The sequence below is a fragment of the Ramularia collo-cygni genome (genome assembly GCF_900074925.1).
Source record: "Ramularia collo-cygni strain URUG2 genome assembly, contig: RCC_scaffold07, whole genome shotgun sequence".
NCBI classification, from domain to species: Eukaryota; Fungi; Ascomycota; class Dothideomycetes; order Mycosphaerellales; family Mycosphaerellaceae; genus Ramularia; species Ramularia collo-cygni.
In genome coordinates, this window is record NW_019716261.1 from 642,416 (window position 1) to 659,294 (window position 16,879).

At 52.1% G+C, this 16,879-nt stretch overlaps 8 protein-coding genes; 4 read left to right on the forward strand and 4 right to left on the reverse strand.

Annotated features, from left to right (window-relative positions):
* Positions 1–31: 31 nt before the first annotated feature.
* Positions 32–420, forward strand: RCC_05211 (related to ER membrane protein complex subunit 6; the record flags this gene model as incomplete). XM_023770485.1 has 2 exons in its annotated part: positions 32–97; positions 157–420. 2 exons carry the CDS (start codon positions 32–34, stop codon positions 418–420), a joined length of 330 nt encoding a protein of 109 aa, XP_023626253.1.
* Positions 421–983: 563 nt separating this feature from the next.
* On the reverse strand, positions 984–4,159 carry RCC_05212 (uncharacterized protein; the record flags this gene model as incomplete). XM_023770486.1 has 4 exons in its annotated part: positions 984–1,385; positions 1,444–3,843; positions 3,901–4,016; positions 4,066–4,159. The coding sequence occupies 4 exons, from the start codon at positions 4,157–4,159 to the stop codon at positions 984–986; spliced, it is 3,012 nt and encodes a 1,003-aa protein (XP_023626254.1).
* Positions 4,160–4,516: 357 nt separating this feature from the next.
* RCC_05213 (uncharacterized protein) lies at positions 4,517–5,522 on the forward strand (the record flags this gene model as incomplete). XM_023770487.1 has 2 exons in its annotated part: positions 4,517–4,576; positions 4,626–5,522. The coding sequence occupies 2 exons, from the start codon at positions 4,517–4,519 to the stop codon at positions 5,520–5,522; spliced, it is 957 nt and encodes a 318-aa protein (XP_023626255.1).
* A 188-nt stretch (positions 5,523–5,710) lies between these two features.
* Positions 5,711–6,561, forward strand: RCC_05214 (uncharacterized protein; the record flags this gene model as incomplete). XM_023770488.1 has 2 exons in its annotated part: positions 5,711–5,798; positions 5,849–6,561. 2 exons carry the CDS (start codon positions 5,711–5,713, stop codon positions 6,559–6,561), a joined length of 801 nt encoding a protein of 266 aa, XP_023626256.1.
* Positions 6,562–8,167: 1,606 nt separating this feature from the next.
* On the reverse strand, positions 8,168–8,740 carry RCC_05215 (uncharacterized protein; the record flags this gene model as incomplete). The annotated part of the gene is made up of 1 exon (XM_023770489.1): positions 8,168–8,740. The coding sequence occupies one exon, from the start codon at positions 8,738–8,740 to the stop codon at positions 8,168–8,170; it is 573 nt and encodes a 190-aa protein (XP_023626257.1).
* A 2,087-nt stretch (positions 8,741–10,827) lies between these two features.
* RCC_05216 (probable NADH:flavin oxidoreductase/12-oxophytodienoate reductase) lies at positions 10,828–11,958 on the reverse strand (the record flags this gene model as incomplete). Its single annotated transcript, XM_023770490.1, has 1 exon — positions 10,828–11,958. One exon carries the CDS (start codon positions 11,956–11,958, stop codon positions 10,828–10,830), a length of 1,131 nt encoding a protein of 376 aa, XP_023626258.1.
* Positions 11,959–12,883: 925 nt separating this feature from the next.
* RCC_05217 (related to suppressor of mrs2-1 mutation) lies at positions 12,884–14,509 on the reverse strand (the record flags this gene model as incomplete). Its single annotated transcript, XM_023770491.1, has 1 exon — positions 12,884–14,509. One exon carries the CDS (start codon positions 14,507–14,509, stop codon positions 12,884–12,886), a length of 1,626 nt encoding a protein of 541 aa, XP_023626259.1.
* An 850-nt stretch (positions 14,510–15,359) lies between these two features.
* On the forward strand, positions 15,360–16,251 carry RCC_05218 (related to adenylate kinase 2; the record flags this gene model as incomplete). XM_023770492.1 has 2 exons in its annotated part: positions 15,360–15,537; positions 15,596–16,251. 2 exons carry the CDS (start codon positions 15,360–15,362, stop codon positions 16,249–16,251), a joined length of 834 nt encoding a protein of 277 aa, XP_023626260.1.
* Positions 16,252–16,879: the final 628 nt, after the last annotated feature.

Below are 16,879 nucleotides of genomic sequence, written 5' to 3' on the forward strand. Positions count from 1 at the left end.
AGGAGAGACAACGAACACCAAAAGTCACAAAATGTTGGACGAGCGGGAACTAGCAATAAACCCCATAGTACAAGACAGTGTCCAGCACAATGCTCGCGTAAATTCTCCACCGCTTCTCCTATACCAACATTGCAGCATCTGACTAACCCATCTTAGACCGTCTCAAATATCCGCGCTCTCACAGCCTCACTCTTCGGCGTAGCAGCAGGTACAATGGGCCTGGAATCGCTTCCCGGATTCATATTCTACTTCTTCGGCACTGCCATTGTATCCGTGCTCATTTTCTCCCTCAAAGCGGAACAGAATGCGAAAGCTTACTTTTTCCACCCCGTTGCGGATCTATGGGCGGGGGATCTGTTTGGTGGCCTTATGTCATTTGTGTTGACCTGGACGCTATTCTACGGACTTTGTAAGGCTTGATATCGGACTGTGTGGGCATTCGGAAAGCGTATGGTCTGAAGGTCTGAAGGTTTGAGGATCACGGGGCCTTGATGTCAGACAAGCGCCCTGGGACGTGATCTGTGCCAGATCAATAGAACTTGGCATCACAACTGCGAGGTTTAGGGCGACCGCTGATATGCTCAGCCTCCGTTCGATTGGGCCAGCCGTGACCTTGAGCCTTGGCTGTCTGTCTGARGGCCGGCTGGCTGGCGCAGGCTGGGATGGGACGGGGGTTTATGCGGTCCATATCGTCGATGGCACTGATGGTACAGTGCAGTAACGGCACGTGGAAATTTGGGTACCTAGGTAGCGCATGTCATGCTCAGTTCATTCGCCACGCCAGAACGCGACAAAGATTTTATCGTCATCATCATCAACAAAAAGCGCCTCGCAATGCGTCCACTGTCCAAGTCCAACCAAAATCAACGCCCCCAGTGTAACTCCCCCCATGTCCAAGTAGAGACAGACAAGCAGTCATCAAACAGTCGTCAAAACGAAAACCTTCCAACCAATGAAGGCATGCAACAAATGGTCTCTCCGGTCTACATTGCTGGGGAGTCTCCCCCGTGTCTCCCCACACAAACCCGAYCCACCTTCTTTGCGTCCATTGTCGCCATGCCACCCCAGCTAATTCTCTTCCCCTCGTCGTGGTCCTCGTCTAGACGACCCAGGCCGTCATTGCGAACCCATTGCCCGACAATGTCCTGGAGAAAGGCCAGCTTCTCGGTCATTTGGTTTGCGCGCACGATTCTTTGTCGTAAGCGTCCGCCCTCAAAAAGCAACGCGTGCACATCATCAGCAAGAACAGTCCGACTGTTGACGTGAGCGGGAAGCAATTCGCCTTTGAGGTTGAGGTGAGCTGCGGCCTCGGTGCTGAGTACTGTGGCGCTGATGGCAAGCCCGGAGGGCGAGAGCACAAGCTTAGTATGGTCGGGAAAGTGAACCTATCGATGCCAAGATTAGCCACACTTCGCCGCGATAGGATGTTGGAAAGAGACGAACCTGCAAAGAACCGTCCACAAAACCCCAGACACCAACATTGCCGATTCTCTGGTAGAAACGCACAAAGTTGCCTTCGCCCTCGTTCGATCGATTGGCTTCCTCTCTCTTGCCGCTGTCGTCCAGACTTTGGCACATATACCTCCCAAACTTGACCCACAATACACTCAGTACCCTTCTTCTCTCCGCTTCGACAGCCAGAGGTCCCTCTTTGACGCTTCCTAGCCCCTTGTAGATCTTTCGCCTCACGCCTTCGTCGCCACAGTCCTCGAAGATCTCCAGTGGGACCTGGTCTATGCCAGAGAATGCCTTGTCTTTCCCGATCTTCGACAGCCATCGCTGTCCATTGCGGACTAGGACATGGGTGACGGGCGTGGTAGGGACGTTGAGCTTTGCAGTCGCGTTAATGATACAGCCGACGGTCCCATCAGAGAGTACGTAGCCAACACCGTGTTTGCGGCTATAGTCCACCCAGCGGGAGACAAAGGGTAGAGAGTCTGTCGAGGCGTGATGATGTGTCGAAGATGCCGTTTTGGCCGCCAATGAAGATTTTGACAATGCGGATGCAAGATTGTCGCGGAAAATGGCGAGATTAGCAAGCACCGTGGAGGGATCTGTACCAACTATTGGCGGATTGCTTTCCTCTGGTGTTAGGCGTCGCTGAGGCTGTGGGAGTCTTCGGGTCATTTGAGGTGGACGAGGTAGTCGAAGTGTTCCTGCTGTTGGGACGTCGTCTTTACCGGATGACGAGTCGGGATCTGAGTGGATCTCTATCACCTCCGGAGATGCAACTTTCTTACGATATCTGGACGGAAGCGGACGGGTGTCTTTCAATTCTTCGAGGGTGGAGAACGGACCAAAATTGTTGGTCGATGGCTTCGATCGCACCCTTGCGCTTCTCACTGGTAGCTCTGCCACAGGTTGAACTGATACAGTGTCCACAGGGGATGCTGCACGTTCTTTCGCGGTCTTCGTTGCTCCTCTTGGCCTTCTCGCCAGGCTCGCATCTGCGCTCCTCTTGATCGTGCCTTCTGGCTGTTCGTTATCCTCTGATCCTTRGTATGACTTGGCAGTCTGATAGCTCGTTGACGTAGTAGTTGAAGACTTGTTTGATTCCTTGAGCGCTGTTTGGACTACAGGGGCGCTGCTAGAGGCCACTGGAGCAGGCCGTATTCTGCCGACCTTGAGAGTTGCAGAGGAAGACGGTCCGGATGATGAATCAGATGCAATCTTGACAGTTTCGGATGATTTGGCAGCCTCTTCGCTGATTGTTCTGGCGGTCTTGCGAATGGATCCCGACCGGGCGGCGCGTGTTGGTACCACCGGAGGTGGCATCATCTCAGCGTCCTTGGTTCTTGTCTCTGTCTGCACTCTTGGCCGTGTAATTGCGACCTCATTGTGGGCAATCTCCTTCAACCCTCGTACAGAGAATTGCGACAGGGTGGACTTTCCATCAAGATCGTTCACTGGCGAAGTATACACCACATCTCTCGGGAGAGGCATCGTCGGAGTCTTCCCCAGCGCCTCCTCTACGGCAATGTCGTGCACAACACTTCGTATTTTCCGGCCTTTGTTCAATGGAAAGCAATTCCCAGGAGACAGCTCGCCAACACCCGACTCCTTGCAGAGGGCATACCATGTATCGCTGTACCCTCTTCGGACGATATCTGGTGAGGGAACGGTGACTGCAGGCCACTCAGGTGCTCTTGTTCTCGCGGAATCTGGGATACCGCTGGGCACGTACGCAATACGGAAGAAAGAGTGGCTGACAATCTGATCCGGCAAAGGTCTCTGCTCCTCTGGTACAAGCAGACTTGAAACAAGCTCCCTCAAGTCTGAGCTTTGGTTTGTCGTCGCGCTTAGCTCTGGCCAAGTGTAAGTTCCCGATCGGAGTTTCTTGTAGATTTCCTCCTTGGTGCTGGCATGGAAGGGCGCCTTTCCTACAGCAAGTGTGTATGCAATGACCCCAATCGCCCATAGATCCACCTTCTCGTCATGACCCTTGCCCTTCTCCAGAATTTCCGGGGCGAGGTAGTTTGGTGTTCCGCACATCGTAGTTCGTCTCCTGACCTCCATTTCCTTTTCCGTCACCAATAGAGCAGCCAGCCCGAAGTCTCCCACCTTGACGTTCATGTTCTTATCAAGGAATAGGTTTCCAGTTTTGAGGTCGCGATGTACAATGTGTCGACAGTGAAGATACTTGACGGCACCGCAGACCTGGATTACCAGCCTTCGTATTTCGGGAAGTGTGAGGAATTTACGCTTTTTGAGCATGTCCGCGAGAGATCCATTGGAACACAACTCCAGTACGACATATGTGGATGTCTGAAATGCAAAAGCGCGATAGAAGGTGACGACATTGGGATGTGACAGCTTGCTGTGAATCTGCAATTCTGTGACAAACTGCTCATATGCCGTGTTAGTGGATTGCATCAAGTGCTGCGACAGTGTAGCGTATACCTTTTGAGCGAGCTTCGCGGGCTCCATCTTCGTCTTCACAATCTTCAAGGCCACAATTTGTCCAGTTGGTTTGCAGTCTTCATATCTTTCCGCGCGATGGCAAATGGCAAAACCTCCTGGAGAGGAGTCAGTGTGATGTCTAAGATAAGTTCTCATATATCATACCCTTCCCCAGCGCTGGTCCTGTGGCATAATCGATTCCGGTCGGTTCGGTGACGATGGGCGGCGRAGGGTCGGCGTGGATCGAGGACGACGACATGTTGAGTCGCGCTGTCGCTGGTCACTGCTGAGATTAATCGCACTGCTATCGCATGGGGCGTGTTCTGCGCGGTCGGATGATATGGATCAATCGTTGGTCGTGTGCCGTGGCATAGTGTTTCGACTCGTGTTGAATGGATCCGGATTTTGGTGGTCGTGAGGGGCAACCACGAACCACCGGACCTGAGTCCGAAGCGAACCATCGGCGCTCACTTCCGAACATGCCGTTTAATTCTCAAGATGAGTCCTCCGACGTTGACATTGCATCGAGATTTCTCTTGGTCGGCGCGAGAAATGATTTGAACACTGATACTGGGTCGAAGTACCCCCTGATCATCCGTCTTGAACAAATTCGACCATGTCGCTCACTTTCAAGCTCCTTTCATTGGTCGTCCGGACTGCAGCAAAACCCATCGGAGTGAGTACAATCGCCAACCACCCTCGAAATTGGCATTGACGCTGTGCAGAATTACATTAAACGGCAGACCAAAGAGCATGAAGGCTTCCGTAGGTTTGCCGTCGCACAGGCACAACGGGTCCACCGGATAGACATGCGAATGAGATTGGGAATTCTACACGATGCCGATGCGCAACAACGCATGGTCGATCGAGAAGTCAGAGCCGCGGAGGAGAGAAAACGCAAAGCGGAAACACCCATTGTACGAACCGAGGAAGAACAGCTGAAATACGATGCGCAAAAAGCGAAGGAGGAGCAAGACGCAAAAGATGGCAAGCCCAAAGAGGAGAAAGTGTCGTCTTCTCGGCCGAAAATCAAGCCATTGTCTGAAACGAGAGCCATCGAGCTGGGAGCTAACTTCTTTTCGGAAGCTTTCATCTTCGGGGTGGCTGTCAGTCTATTAATGGTTGAAGCATGGCGCAGTCGCAGAAAGGAGAGCGAACGACGCGACAATGTAGCTGATCGCCTTGAGCAATTGGAGTTGGAGGTGGAGGGCTTGAGAAGTAGACTGGATCCGGATTTGGAGGACGAAAAGGCGTTGATTGAGAGGGTGCGGCAGGAAAGGGTCCGCAAGACTTGGAGCTGGTGGAATCCCCTGAGTTGGAGTTGGGTCCGGGGTGAAGAGGACACCGCAATCATGGAGGAGGATAGGGATAAAGGGGAAATGCCAGAGAAGGAAAAGCCATTGGTTGCGATACACAAACCGGGGCAGAAGATCGTGGTGGACAGGGCAGAGGATGACGCGGTCGATGCGGCGAGGCGGGAAGAAAGGAGAGCGGAGAAGAGAAAGGCAGACATTGAAAAGGTGTTGGAGGACAAGAAGCAGGCAGCGGTACTGAAAAGGCGTGAAGCGGAGGCGCAGTCGGAAGAGAAGAGTCCGCCGAATACCGAGAGGAAGGAGCGATGAAGTGTGTAAGATTTGGAAGAGTCCGCCTCTACCAGGTACTCTACTTACGGTTTGTACATTGATGATACCCCACTAAATTACGACTGCAATTCACAGTGACCTCCCGTGTTCGGGGGTGAGTTGCTGACCTTACATCCAAGCCGATGATATCCAAGACTTCACAGACTGCTCCAAAGCCCGCCACTGCAATGTTCTGCACAAGCCTACGACGACGCAGCTTCGACTTTGCCTCCATCTTGCCGAAGCTGACATCGCCATCAGCTCTGGGTCTGCGCGGTCTGTGATTTCCAATCCAAACGTCGGTGCTGCACTAACCTCGTCCAAAGAGAACGACCTCGCAACGCACGATATCGCTCTCTACGTCGGCCCAAAGGCTGGAACCAATCCACGCCAACTCCGCGTACTCCTTTTGTCGCCCTCGTCCGTCTCGGAAAGTAAAATCAAGCCCACRATCGAACGAATTCGGCATCTTACTCATCTCACTGGTGGCCAAGATATGGCCACCATCTTTCTCATCTCTCCACCAGCAGGTGCTCGTTTCGCATCCGCCAGCACTCTCATCGCCTCGTCTGAAGATCACGACACGAGTGGAATGCTTTCTTTCTGCAAACTGCAAGCAGAACTGAATTCCCACTCAGACCTCMACGCATCGATTATACCACTGCCGACGCTCGATACTCTACCAGCTTTGCTTCAAAGCCATCTTTCCGTGATTGCGAGTCCAATGCGAATGCAAGCTCCCGTGACAACGCCATTCCAACTCCTTCAGCACTGCACAGTCACGCAGCCTTTGAGTCAGCAGACTGCGTTCCTGCTGAGTGACTGTTTTGACGGCGTGCGGGAGTTGGCTGAGGGATGCTGCCTAGTTCTCAATTCTGCGCCAGATCTCAATTCGTCTTCGTCTTTTGCGGATCAAGCCTCTGGAATGACGAAAGAAGAACAAGTAAGACAGACGTTGAAGAAGCTCCGAGATCTCATCGATGCAAAAGACTGGGAGGATCTGGTGGTCTTCTGGGAAAAGGAGTGGGCAGTGGATTAATCTTCGCTTCCGATTGCAAAACCTTCCTCCAGAATTTCCTGGAGAGGGCTGAAATCGCCATGGGTTTGAGATGTCAGACATCACATGAGCCGATGAGTGCCAGCGCAAACGTGATCAAATCGATCTCATGAGACATTTGCAAACACATTCACCATGCCCAATTGGCAATGGTCCGGAACTGATAACGCRTGGTTTTTTCGCGAGTACACGTACCCATTTATTGACAGTCCGACTTGGTCTTTCCCTCTCCATACCAAAGCTCTTTCCTCAAGCCGCACTTGCCACACTCCACTTCCACTTCCATCAAAATTCTCTCCCAACGCTTCAATTCATCTCCCACTGACATCACGAGATTGACCAAAGAAGCACTCAGTATGTTTCTCAAACTCCATCAATCCCCAAAACCACATACAATTTTCGAAACGCCGCCACCACTACCCCTATGGAAGCCCGAGCTGCCCAAGTCGCGTTTCACGAAGGAGGCAAACGTTGTCTCTCAGAGAGCAGAGATGAGGACTCTCCAAGAAGGACACGAACGCGATAGATTGCGAAGTCAGAGCTGGCCAAGAGCATTTGTTGCTGTGCCAAAGGCGGACACGGTGGTGAAGAAGAGGAGATGGTGGCAAGGCAATGGTGGAGATATGGATCTTTGGCGGTGATGGTTTTACAGTCATGATTTCTGCTAATCGAAGAACTCTATGATGGGTTTGTTGAGATCGTTGCGAATGGCCTTATGATTGATGATATCACGCGGACGCGGCTTTATGACCCGAGGAAGCTCGAAAGAGAGATTTGCTTGAGAAATGAGAACATTGGTATGAGCAACGTGATTGACTGTTACTGAAACGACATCAGTCGCTGGAAATTCCCAGACTACATGGGTGCCTATACTCGAAATGATTTAATACCCGCGTTACCTAAAACATTAGTCGATGTTAACCTCAGACATGCATCTCAAGATCGTACGTAACAAACAGTGACTTCTCAGCAAACGGATCGGTATCGAGATCAAGAGCAGATTCCTATCGTCGCTACAAACAGCTCGCGTGTATAACAATCCTTTCAGCATCCTCCAAGAGTGAGAACACAACATGGCTGGACTTCTCACCACAATCCGGCAGAAATTGTCAGCGCTCATTGCTCGTTGCAAGACCAAAAAGAAGCCAATATCAAAGGACAGAATATCAAGCCCAGAGGTCAAGCCTGTTCCCGCGTACGCCGAACCGCACATGACCAGGTCCAGCAATGAAAGCCAACATGTACAATTCCCCGGACAGCCAAGAGAAAAATCTCCGCCGCTGGAGGAGTTGGAAGCATCAATTGCTCAGCGAGAAACAAGGGAGTGATGATGGGCGCAAACATTTATGTGTGGGTTGAGACGGGGTTGACATTGGAGAAAAGGGCAGAGGCGATGGCGAGGCAATCGAGGTTCATTGTTGACATTATGTACATGAAATTTATTTTCGTGCATTGCATGACACATCAGTGCGCCGCATTAGATTGTAAAGATAGGCCTCGGTAAAGCCATTATGGGATTCCACAGGGAAGTGCTGGAAAAATCGTCAGATTGAGTTCCAGTAAACTGATATCAACAGTCGAACATACACTAGTAGGTCTTGTAACCAGAGAGGGTAGTAGCGGTGCTCTTGTTGACAGTCTTCCTGATGGTGGAGACCTGGGTAGCAAGAACGTCGGAGGTGATTGTGTTTACGTCAATGGCAGTGATCTGGGCGTTGAGGGTGGCAACCAGCTCAACGAGGGCAGAGATGTTGAGGCTGACAGTGTCCACGATGCTGACGGCAGCCTGGAGCTGGACGGAGAGTTCGATCAGAGCGTTGATGGTGGCGGTGATCTCAACGGAGAGATCGACGTCTGCGGAGACGTCCACAGAGGCCAGGGCAGTGATGTTGGCCTGGATCTGTGCGAGGAGGTCGAGGGTGGCCCAGAGGGAGACATCAACGTCGATGTCGACGTTGAGCTGAAGACCGAGGGCAACGTTGGCCTCGAGGTCGATGTTGACTCCGAGTCCCAGGTTGAGGCACACGTCGGCCTCAACGTCCGCGCTCAAACCCAGGCTCAAGAGCTGAGGAGCAGCCTCACGCTTGACATCAACAGCGGTAGGGAGGGCAGATGTGAAGGCGGCAAGGGCCAGGCCAGAGAGGATGGTAGCGCAACGCATTTTGATTGAGTGTACTCTTAAAAGTATGTCAGTGGGTGTACAGCTTCAGTAGGCCTCGGTAGCTTACAGTTAAAAGAGTGACTAGGGTGAAGAAGTACGTTGATGCTGAAAAGCTGTGTGAAGAAAATTGATGATGAAGGTGAAGGAGTTGAATCAGAAGATGCGGGATGTGGACTTATAGACGTCCTCACAGATTGTACCTTACCTTAGTCGTCACTTGAAAGTCTAGGCCCCTGAAAGACCTTTGGGAAATCACGCACATCTCGTCTAGCGAACGCATCCCATGCGTGGAATCTTGCTACCCGTAGCTGCCGCCCGATTTGGAGGCTAAGAATAGCGGAATAACCCAAGTGAGTGCCATACGAGATTAACGAGAGAGGCGTGGTTGGAACCAGACCGCAGTCGCTGCCTACCGAATGACCAACGATTGATTAAGCCTATAGCCCGACATTCTGCGTACCGATGGCCCATTGTACCCTTTTGAGTGGATGCACAGGTGCTTGGTCGGAACTTCCTCCGCTGGTATATTCGGAGTCCCYGGATGGAAGAGGCCTTTAGACCGAACGCCCGGTATGTAGAACATGGAGACCGTGTGAAGCGGAGAGACCGGACTCGCGGGGCGGGCAATCAAACGCGGTTCGGATCCTTTTGGAGGCTCCTGACTACACCTATATCGATCTGGCGGCTGCCATGTGCCTTGCGAATTCATCCACTACTAATCCAGTACGGGACCTAGGGGCTCAATGATAGTCTAGCTCCAGGGCAACGTGGCCATCCTTGAGCTGGGCAAGGATGTTAGTCCTGACTCATCGGGGAACTACTCATTAGTTAAGACATATAGGCCATCTCCACGTGCATTTCCACTGCGATGATCGCCGCGCCTTACTTAGTTCCGGCTCGAACTTCCCATGAGAGGGAAATGAATGCGCCGTGTCTTTGTACGTCTCGCAAATATCGATTTTGTGGAGCCTTTGCACATGAATAATAGAGCCGCTCCCATGCCGGAGTTGATCATACTCTCCAAAATATACGGACCGATCAGAGTAAGCGCCAGCGTGCAAGTGCGGAGGACGTGTTCTGGGATGCACAGGAACATCATGCTTAAAAAGGCCGAGCAATTTGCCCAACCTGACGGACTAAAGCGATCGTCTCTGGGCACGCTGTCAGAAAGGTGTGGCCTCTAGACGGATCGGAATAGAACTCTACTGCATGTACCAATCCAGCAAGGCCCAGGGTGGACAATCTTCATTAGCCGCACCCAATTGGTACGATTGAGGACTTTCGAGGAGTTCACACTGTGTACGGGAAAGCATCCGTGTGAGATACTTGTAGATTATAGCCCGATGTGGCAAGAGGATGTAGTTTTCTTGTTCCCGGTGGCCATGTGTATAATTTGGCTCGTGGTCAGGGACTATTCGTATCCGAATGCTGGGCTTTGGGCCGTAGCGCGTCGATCACAAAGACCTCTTCTGGGCCCCGTGAGCTTCCCGGCTACGACGAATCACTCGAATAGGGGATGGGAGATTGGGCAACATGCTGGTAACAGTAGTCGAGACTTGTGATGGAGAGGTGAGGTCGGGCTGAGGTCGGGGCGAAGGACAGGAAGCTGCGGAACAATTGGTAGCGGCCTTGGCACGGATGAGCGCGGGAAGCGAAGCGACCACCAAATCCCTGTAGGTCTTGTCTAGAGCCCGCAACTCCCCAGTCTTCCGTCAACAAACATACGAAGGTCTCGGACTGTGTTCGGATTGATGTTTAGCACCACACTCTACTGTTCAGAGAAACCCTACAGTGTCTCATTCTGCACGAGCCTAACCACGAGCTAGCAACAATCTGAGGGCGGCGACCGAGAGAGCTCCAATAACCGACAGACCTGTCAAAATGATAATGGCATGCGTCTCTCTTTATAGATGGACCTTGGAACCGCAAGTCGCAAAACTGTGCGCCGTCCCGAATGGCACCGAAAATGTCGTTCAGTGTGGATGATTGCTGAGTAATAAAAGGGTCGAGCCATTGGCATGGACAATCTATGGAATCCCAAGGCCWCATGATACTGTGTCCCCAGGACAACTGGCGAGGCTGGCTTATCAGACYTTGACTTGTTCCAGGAATTGCTGACTGAAAGGATAGTCCAGATACCCCTCCTTTTGTTTTGCCGCGTAGAAGGTCGAACGGTCGTAGGCATTCAGGGGCAGACCGTTCTTCACACGGAACGGTAGGTCGGGAGTCGAGATGAAGAATCGGCCGAATACGACTGCCACGTTGTAGTCTCGATATTCACGGTCAACAGCTTCGATTGCCACAGCCGGAGTGAAGCCTCCGGCGACCAAGACAGGCTTCTCCTGACCCCAGGCTTCCAGGAAGGGCTCAATGCCCTCGGTCTTTTCAACATCGAAGCTGTTGGTGACTCTTGATTCGATAATGTGCAGATACCCGATGTCCAATGCTTTCAATAGTTGAACCAGACGCACGAATTGTGGCACCGGATCATCCATTTTCATCCCCTGAAACAAACTCCATGGACTTATCCTGAATCCTACACGAGATGCTCCAACCGCTTCGACTGCAGACTTGGCGACCTCCACTGCGAAACGGGCTCGTTTCTCGATGTCCCCACCCCATTGATCGGTTCGATGGTTGCTGACGCTCTGGATAAAGCAATCGACCAGGTAACCATTGGCTCCGTGGATCTCAACACCATCAAACCCAGCGGCGATGGCATTCTTTGACGCTTGCCCGAACTGCGAGATTGCTCGCTGGATCTGTTCCTCTGTCATCTCACTCGGCGTTGGAGATGCTGCATCGATCGGTAAAGCGCTCGCGCTGATCAGTCTGTGCCCGCCCTCTTTCTGCAATTGGTCTGGATTCGATGCTCGTCCCACAGCTATCAGTTGGCAGAAGATACTGCAGCCTTTGGCATGAACAGCGTCCGTCACTGCTTTCCAGGCTCCAATCTGAGACTCGGTATAGATGCCAGGCATGTTGGGGACTCCGCCATTTTCTGGGGATATCATCGAGGCCTCCGCAATAATAAGCGTTCCGGGGGTTGAGCAGCGCTGCGTGTAGTACTCCACGGCCATTGACAAGATCTCATGGGAATCGCTGGTCCGAAAACGCGTCAAAGGAGCCATGCAGACACGATGTTGGAGCTCAATCTCTCCCAGTCGCATTCCCTTGAATAGCCTGGACGTTGCATTCTTGTTGACTGATGCGGCCATCTTCTTCTAGTAAAGTTCCAGGGGTCGAATGAAGCAGTGAGAATGATCGATGTCGATAAATAGTGGAGCGATTTTCTTGAACCAAAGAGAACGCGGCGGTACTTATCGTCGACGACTGACATTTTCTCGAAGAGTTGATATCATGATGAGATAAGCCACAGACCTCGCCGTCGCCTACCCCGGTCTGATAATGCATCACATCCGAGATACGTCCGACTCTGCTACATAGATAGGGCAACACGAGCTTCTCGAGAAGAATCTGCAACACCACTCGGATTCATTCCTCTTCGAAAGAGAGCCTCGAAGGCTCCTTCGATGTGTTGGAGTACAGCATCACGCAGATTGTCTCCTTTCAGTTAGGAATGAGAATGCACTGTGACGGCCGTGAATTCGTCAAAGTATGCTGCGATGTCGGAAGTCGGTTCTGCTTTTAAAATTTTCGATCATGATTGATCTCGTTCTCTGTCTGGGGACATGAGCAGTAAGCAGAGGTCCGTCTGTATGCGGCGTGCTAAACGTTCCCCTCTCTTGAACAGAAGCCAGGTTCGCCGCGAAGCATATCCAGTCGCGCTATCGTTCGCTTGAGGACCTCGTGCTTCCAATCCCCTCGCCAAGAGCCTTCTCGCGGCTAGATCAGACAACACAAGAGAAGCATTGTAGAGCTCTCATCGGAATGAGCAGAGAGATACTTCGTACAGTGATGGGTTCCGAAAATTCATTGAGCTGAATATCCACTTCCTTTCCTCCTTTCAAATTTGACCTAGTCAGGTTTTTTGTCTTCTTAGTAACACAACAGTGGTAGCCCAATTTCCCACTACGCAGAGACAAAGGAAAAGCTCCATCAAACGCCATGATCCAGAGTCTATGCTTCTATGCATTTAATGCCAACCCGCTTTCAAATCCCTTGATATTACCACAAACTCGACTATCTCTTCTCGACCTTCTCACTTTCAGGGCCATCGAGCTTATCAGCCTGTGCCTTTTGTTGCTTGCCAAGATCCTGCTCCGAGGCCAGCATCTCGAGCTGGGCGTCTTGTTGAGCCTTGGTAAGAGCGGCATCCTGCTTGATGTCCTCCTCTTTTTCATCAATATCCTCCTTGTCACTCACTTTCTCTGTGCGTCCAGAAGCCTTCTGCTCCTCGGCCTGCTGCGCCTCCTCTGCTAGTAGCTCTTCCTGCTCGCGCAAGACCTGCAATCTCTGCTTGTTGGTGACTGCGCCCTCGGCGTTGTGYACCTCTAATTCAATCTCGTGGAATAACTCCTCGGGAATGGAAGRCAGGACGGCCTGCAGGGCAGACAGCTGAGAGTCGAACTCCGTATCCTTGCCCTGAGCGTACATGAAAGCGTTGCTTAGTACAAGCAGAGTACTGGGCACGCCATACTTCAATCTCAAATCCAGCCACAAGGAAAGATCATCCCGGAGGCGACCTGGGCTCATGCCGTGAGTCCTTAGTCCTCTCGCAGCGCATGCATTCTGCAGCTCAGGAACGGAGAGCGTTTCAACGCCTTCGTAGCTGATAGCTTTGTCGTCGCGTTTGATCTGTCGCATACGGTTCCGAACTTGGTATCGTAGCATGGGGTCCGTACCAAAGGTTGTGAGGTTCATGTATCGGCAGATACCGACAAGCTGCGGCCGCGACAAGTTGTCCAGAGTAAGATCATCTTTGAAAAGCTTGCAGACCTTGATGATGTCTGCCTTGGTGGGCTCCTCACCCGTTGCGCGCAGCTTGCGGAAGAATTCCGTAAATTCTTCTTTCTGAGCTGTCACTTGAGAGATGGGGAGACCCGATTCGCGCATGGTCTGTCGGAGGAACTGCGAGACCTCCTTCCTTGAAGATCGAAGCTTTGTGGCTTTCATTTCCTTGCTCTTTGCGCCCTCGTAGGTGGAAGGAAGCATGTTGGGGAACAGCTTCAATGCGACTGGGAGCAAGAGCTCCGCAAAGGGCACTAACACGAACGGAACGAAGGGCACCAATCGCACCAAGTCCTGAACTGTACGGGTGAGCTGTCGGTTCTCTCTCCGCGACAGTTCATATCCAGCAGCCATCTTCAACGCCAAGCGGGAAGAAATCTTGACTTCGGTTGCCAGCAGCTTGGTACCATCCCAGTAGTGTTGAGCCTCGTGCTTGACCTTTTGCCAGATTGTCTTCTTGGGCTTGTCCTCCTTCTTCGCTACCACCTTGCTCTTGTCGGCAGCATTCTCTTTGGCAGTTTGAGAGGCGAGTTCGTCAAGCGCTCGTTTCTCTTCAGCTGAAGTTGGCGCTGACTCGGTGGGTCTGCTCGACGGAATGGCTACTCCTTGCTCTTTTGCGGCCTTCCTTTCGGCGTCTTTGGCGAGTGGCTTCTTCGCCTGGTCCATGTTGAAGCCTGGCGGAGGTCCACTGTTGTCACCATTCTGTGTGGTGGATGATCCGGTGGATATGGCGCGGTATGGCACTAGGATGGCAATGGCAGGAATGCGGGCAGGGAGGCGAGCGGCGCGAGAGATGGCCATTCGATTGCCACGCAGCATCAGAGGCGCGAGCTGCGAGGCATAGCGGCTGGAATTCATGCTGGCCGGCAGCGTATGTACGTACGGTGGGTATTGTTGTAGGGATCAGCAAAACGAGTTAAAGGGTGATGTTGAGGGGACGTTTGCGATGAGACGAGGTGGGATTTGCTGAGCACTTTCTTGCGCCTGGAACGTCACCAAGGTTCCCGCGCCTTCTGTTTCTAGCCGCATTTCCCTGAAAAGCTTAGACGACCCGTGCCTGCCCTGGCGTTCGGTAGATCATTATTGGCGTATTGGGAGGTTTTCCATCGCTACACTAGGCTTCTTTCAGCAGAATACAAGCAAATTGAGCTTGATGAGGACCTTGACATCCGCGCCGGAGAGTTGGCAACGTTGGCCGGTAGATTTCACCGACGAGCAGAATGAGCCCGCGAGAATCAATGGAAGACGCCAGATATGATCAATCAGTCCAACATGCGACGCGAGACACAACGTATATTGAGGCTTTGCGATAGTTTTGGTAAACGACTGCCGAGGAGTGTCACACAAAGTTCTTCGGCCATGCGGAGTTGTGCGGAGGAAACGAGTGGTGCACGCGAGRGAGAGAGCCGAGTCCAGAGGAGCTTCCCGAACTGACTTCCACTCCCCGCCATTTCAACTTATTCTTCACCACTTTCACGAGCTCGCTCTGTCGTCTGTCGTCCGTACGCCCACCTACGACACCTGATCCACAATCACAATGGCAAAGTACGACAGCAGCTAGTCCGCCCAGCGTGAAGGAGGCTCACGAGTCTTCACGTCAGCTATTCGTCACTCACCGTCCCGCTGCCATTTGTCACTCTCACGGACTGCATAAAACGATCGCATACCATTTCTGAGCCGCAGTAACATCCACAACACGGTCGTAAGCATGGCAGGTGCCTCTGTCACGTCACAGCTACGCAAGGCGGCACGCATCATTCTTATCGGCGCTCCCGGCGTAGGCAAAGGCACTCAAACCGAACGCTTACTGCACCGCTTTCCGCAACTCTCCTCAATAAGCTCGGGGGATCTGCTGCGAGATAATGTTCGAAATAAAACGCCGCTGGGTGAGAAGAGAATCACATTTGATATGAAATTCGATCATGCGACTGACATTCCCACCAGGCAACCAAGCTGCCGAACTCATGAATCGCGGCGCTCTCGTCCCAGACTCCATGATACTGCGTCTGATTCGCAACGCACTCACGACCCGCGGCTGGCTGATCCCCGCAGACGGAATGAAGCCCATGACTCTCAACTTTGCTTCGACCCAGATCTCCTCGGATGCTACCATCACAGAGTCGGTTCAACACAACGATTACATCCATCTTCCTCCCGATTTGGACTCGGAGTACCGCTATTCGGACCATCCAGACGCTTCCTTCATCCTTGATGGCTTCCCACGAAATGCTGCGCAAGCCGCACAGTTGGAAAAGATGATTCCGGTGAATCTCGCCATACATGTACATACGCCTACGGAAGTCATTTTGGGGAGGATCGGTAATCGATGGGTACATCCGAAGAGCGGCCGGGTGTACAACACCACATTTAACGCCCCAAAGGAGGATGGCAAGGATGATATCACTGGCGAGCCATTAATCCAGAGGGATGACGACAAGCCCGAAGTATGGAGGCAGAGACTAAAAACATTTGAAGAGAGCTCCAAAGATCTGTTGGGTTATTATGAGAAAAGGGGTGTTCTGTGGAAGGTGGAAGGTGGAAGTAGTGATGAGATCACACCACGACTGTTTGATGAATTTGACAAACGCTTTGGAGCATGAGCGCGATTGGAGGCTCGCACTGAGCCGAGCAGGGCCTGACGAGTGATGGATTGTAAAACTTTGAATGTCACGTTCAGKGTGACTTGTATTCAGAGGACGGACTTCTGTTGTGCAGAGCCAAATGCCGCCGAGTTCACTAGGTATTATGACGGTCAGGCAAACTTGCTATGCTTTGGCTATGGATGGGCACGTTGTTTGCACATGATCTTCCGGTGTACCTTGAGGTTGGAGAGATTCAGCAGACTCGTAGATGTTGTCTGCCCTTTTCCTGATGCAATTGTTCTGTGCCACATTAACCCAACCCTAACCCTTATACTACCAACGAGTTGAACATTGAACGTACCCAGGCTGAGGCGGCGATCTGTTGTGCATCGTTGCCAGCATCCATTGTCGAGTCAACTTGATCTTTCAATCGCAATGGAAGTAACGGCTGCGAAGTCTCCCATGCTATCGGAACATTTCCAATGCCCTACGAAACTTCAAGAGACGAGCATATGGGTTCCTCATCAACCCGAAAACTAATAACTCAACCAACCGCATCCGAGAAAGCTCAAATGCCAACGACTCAACAAGTGACTGCCGGCTGGCTGGTGTCCCATATATTATATGCATGCTATGTAAGATGGAG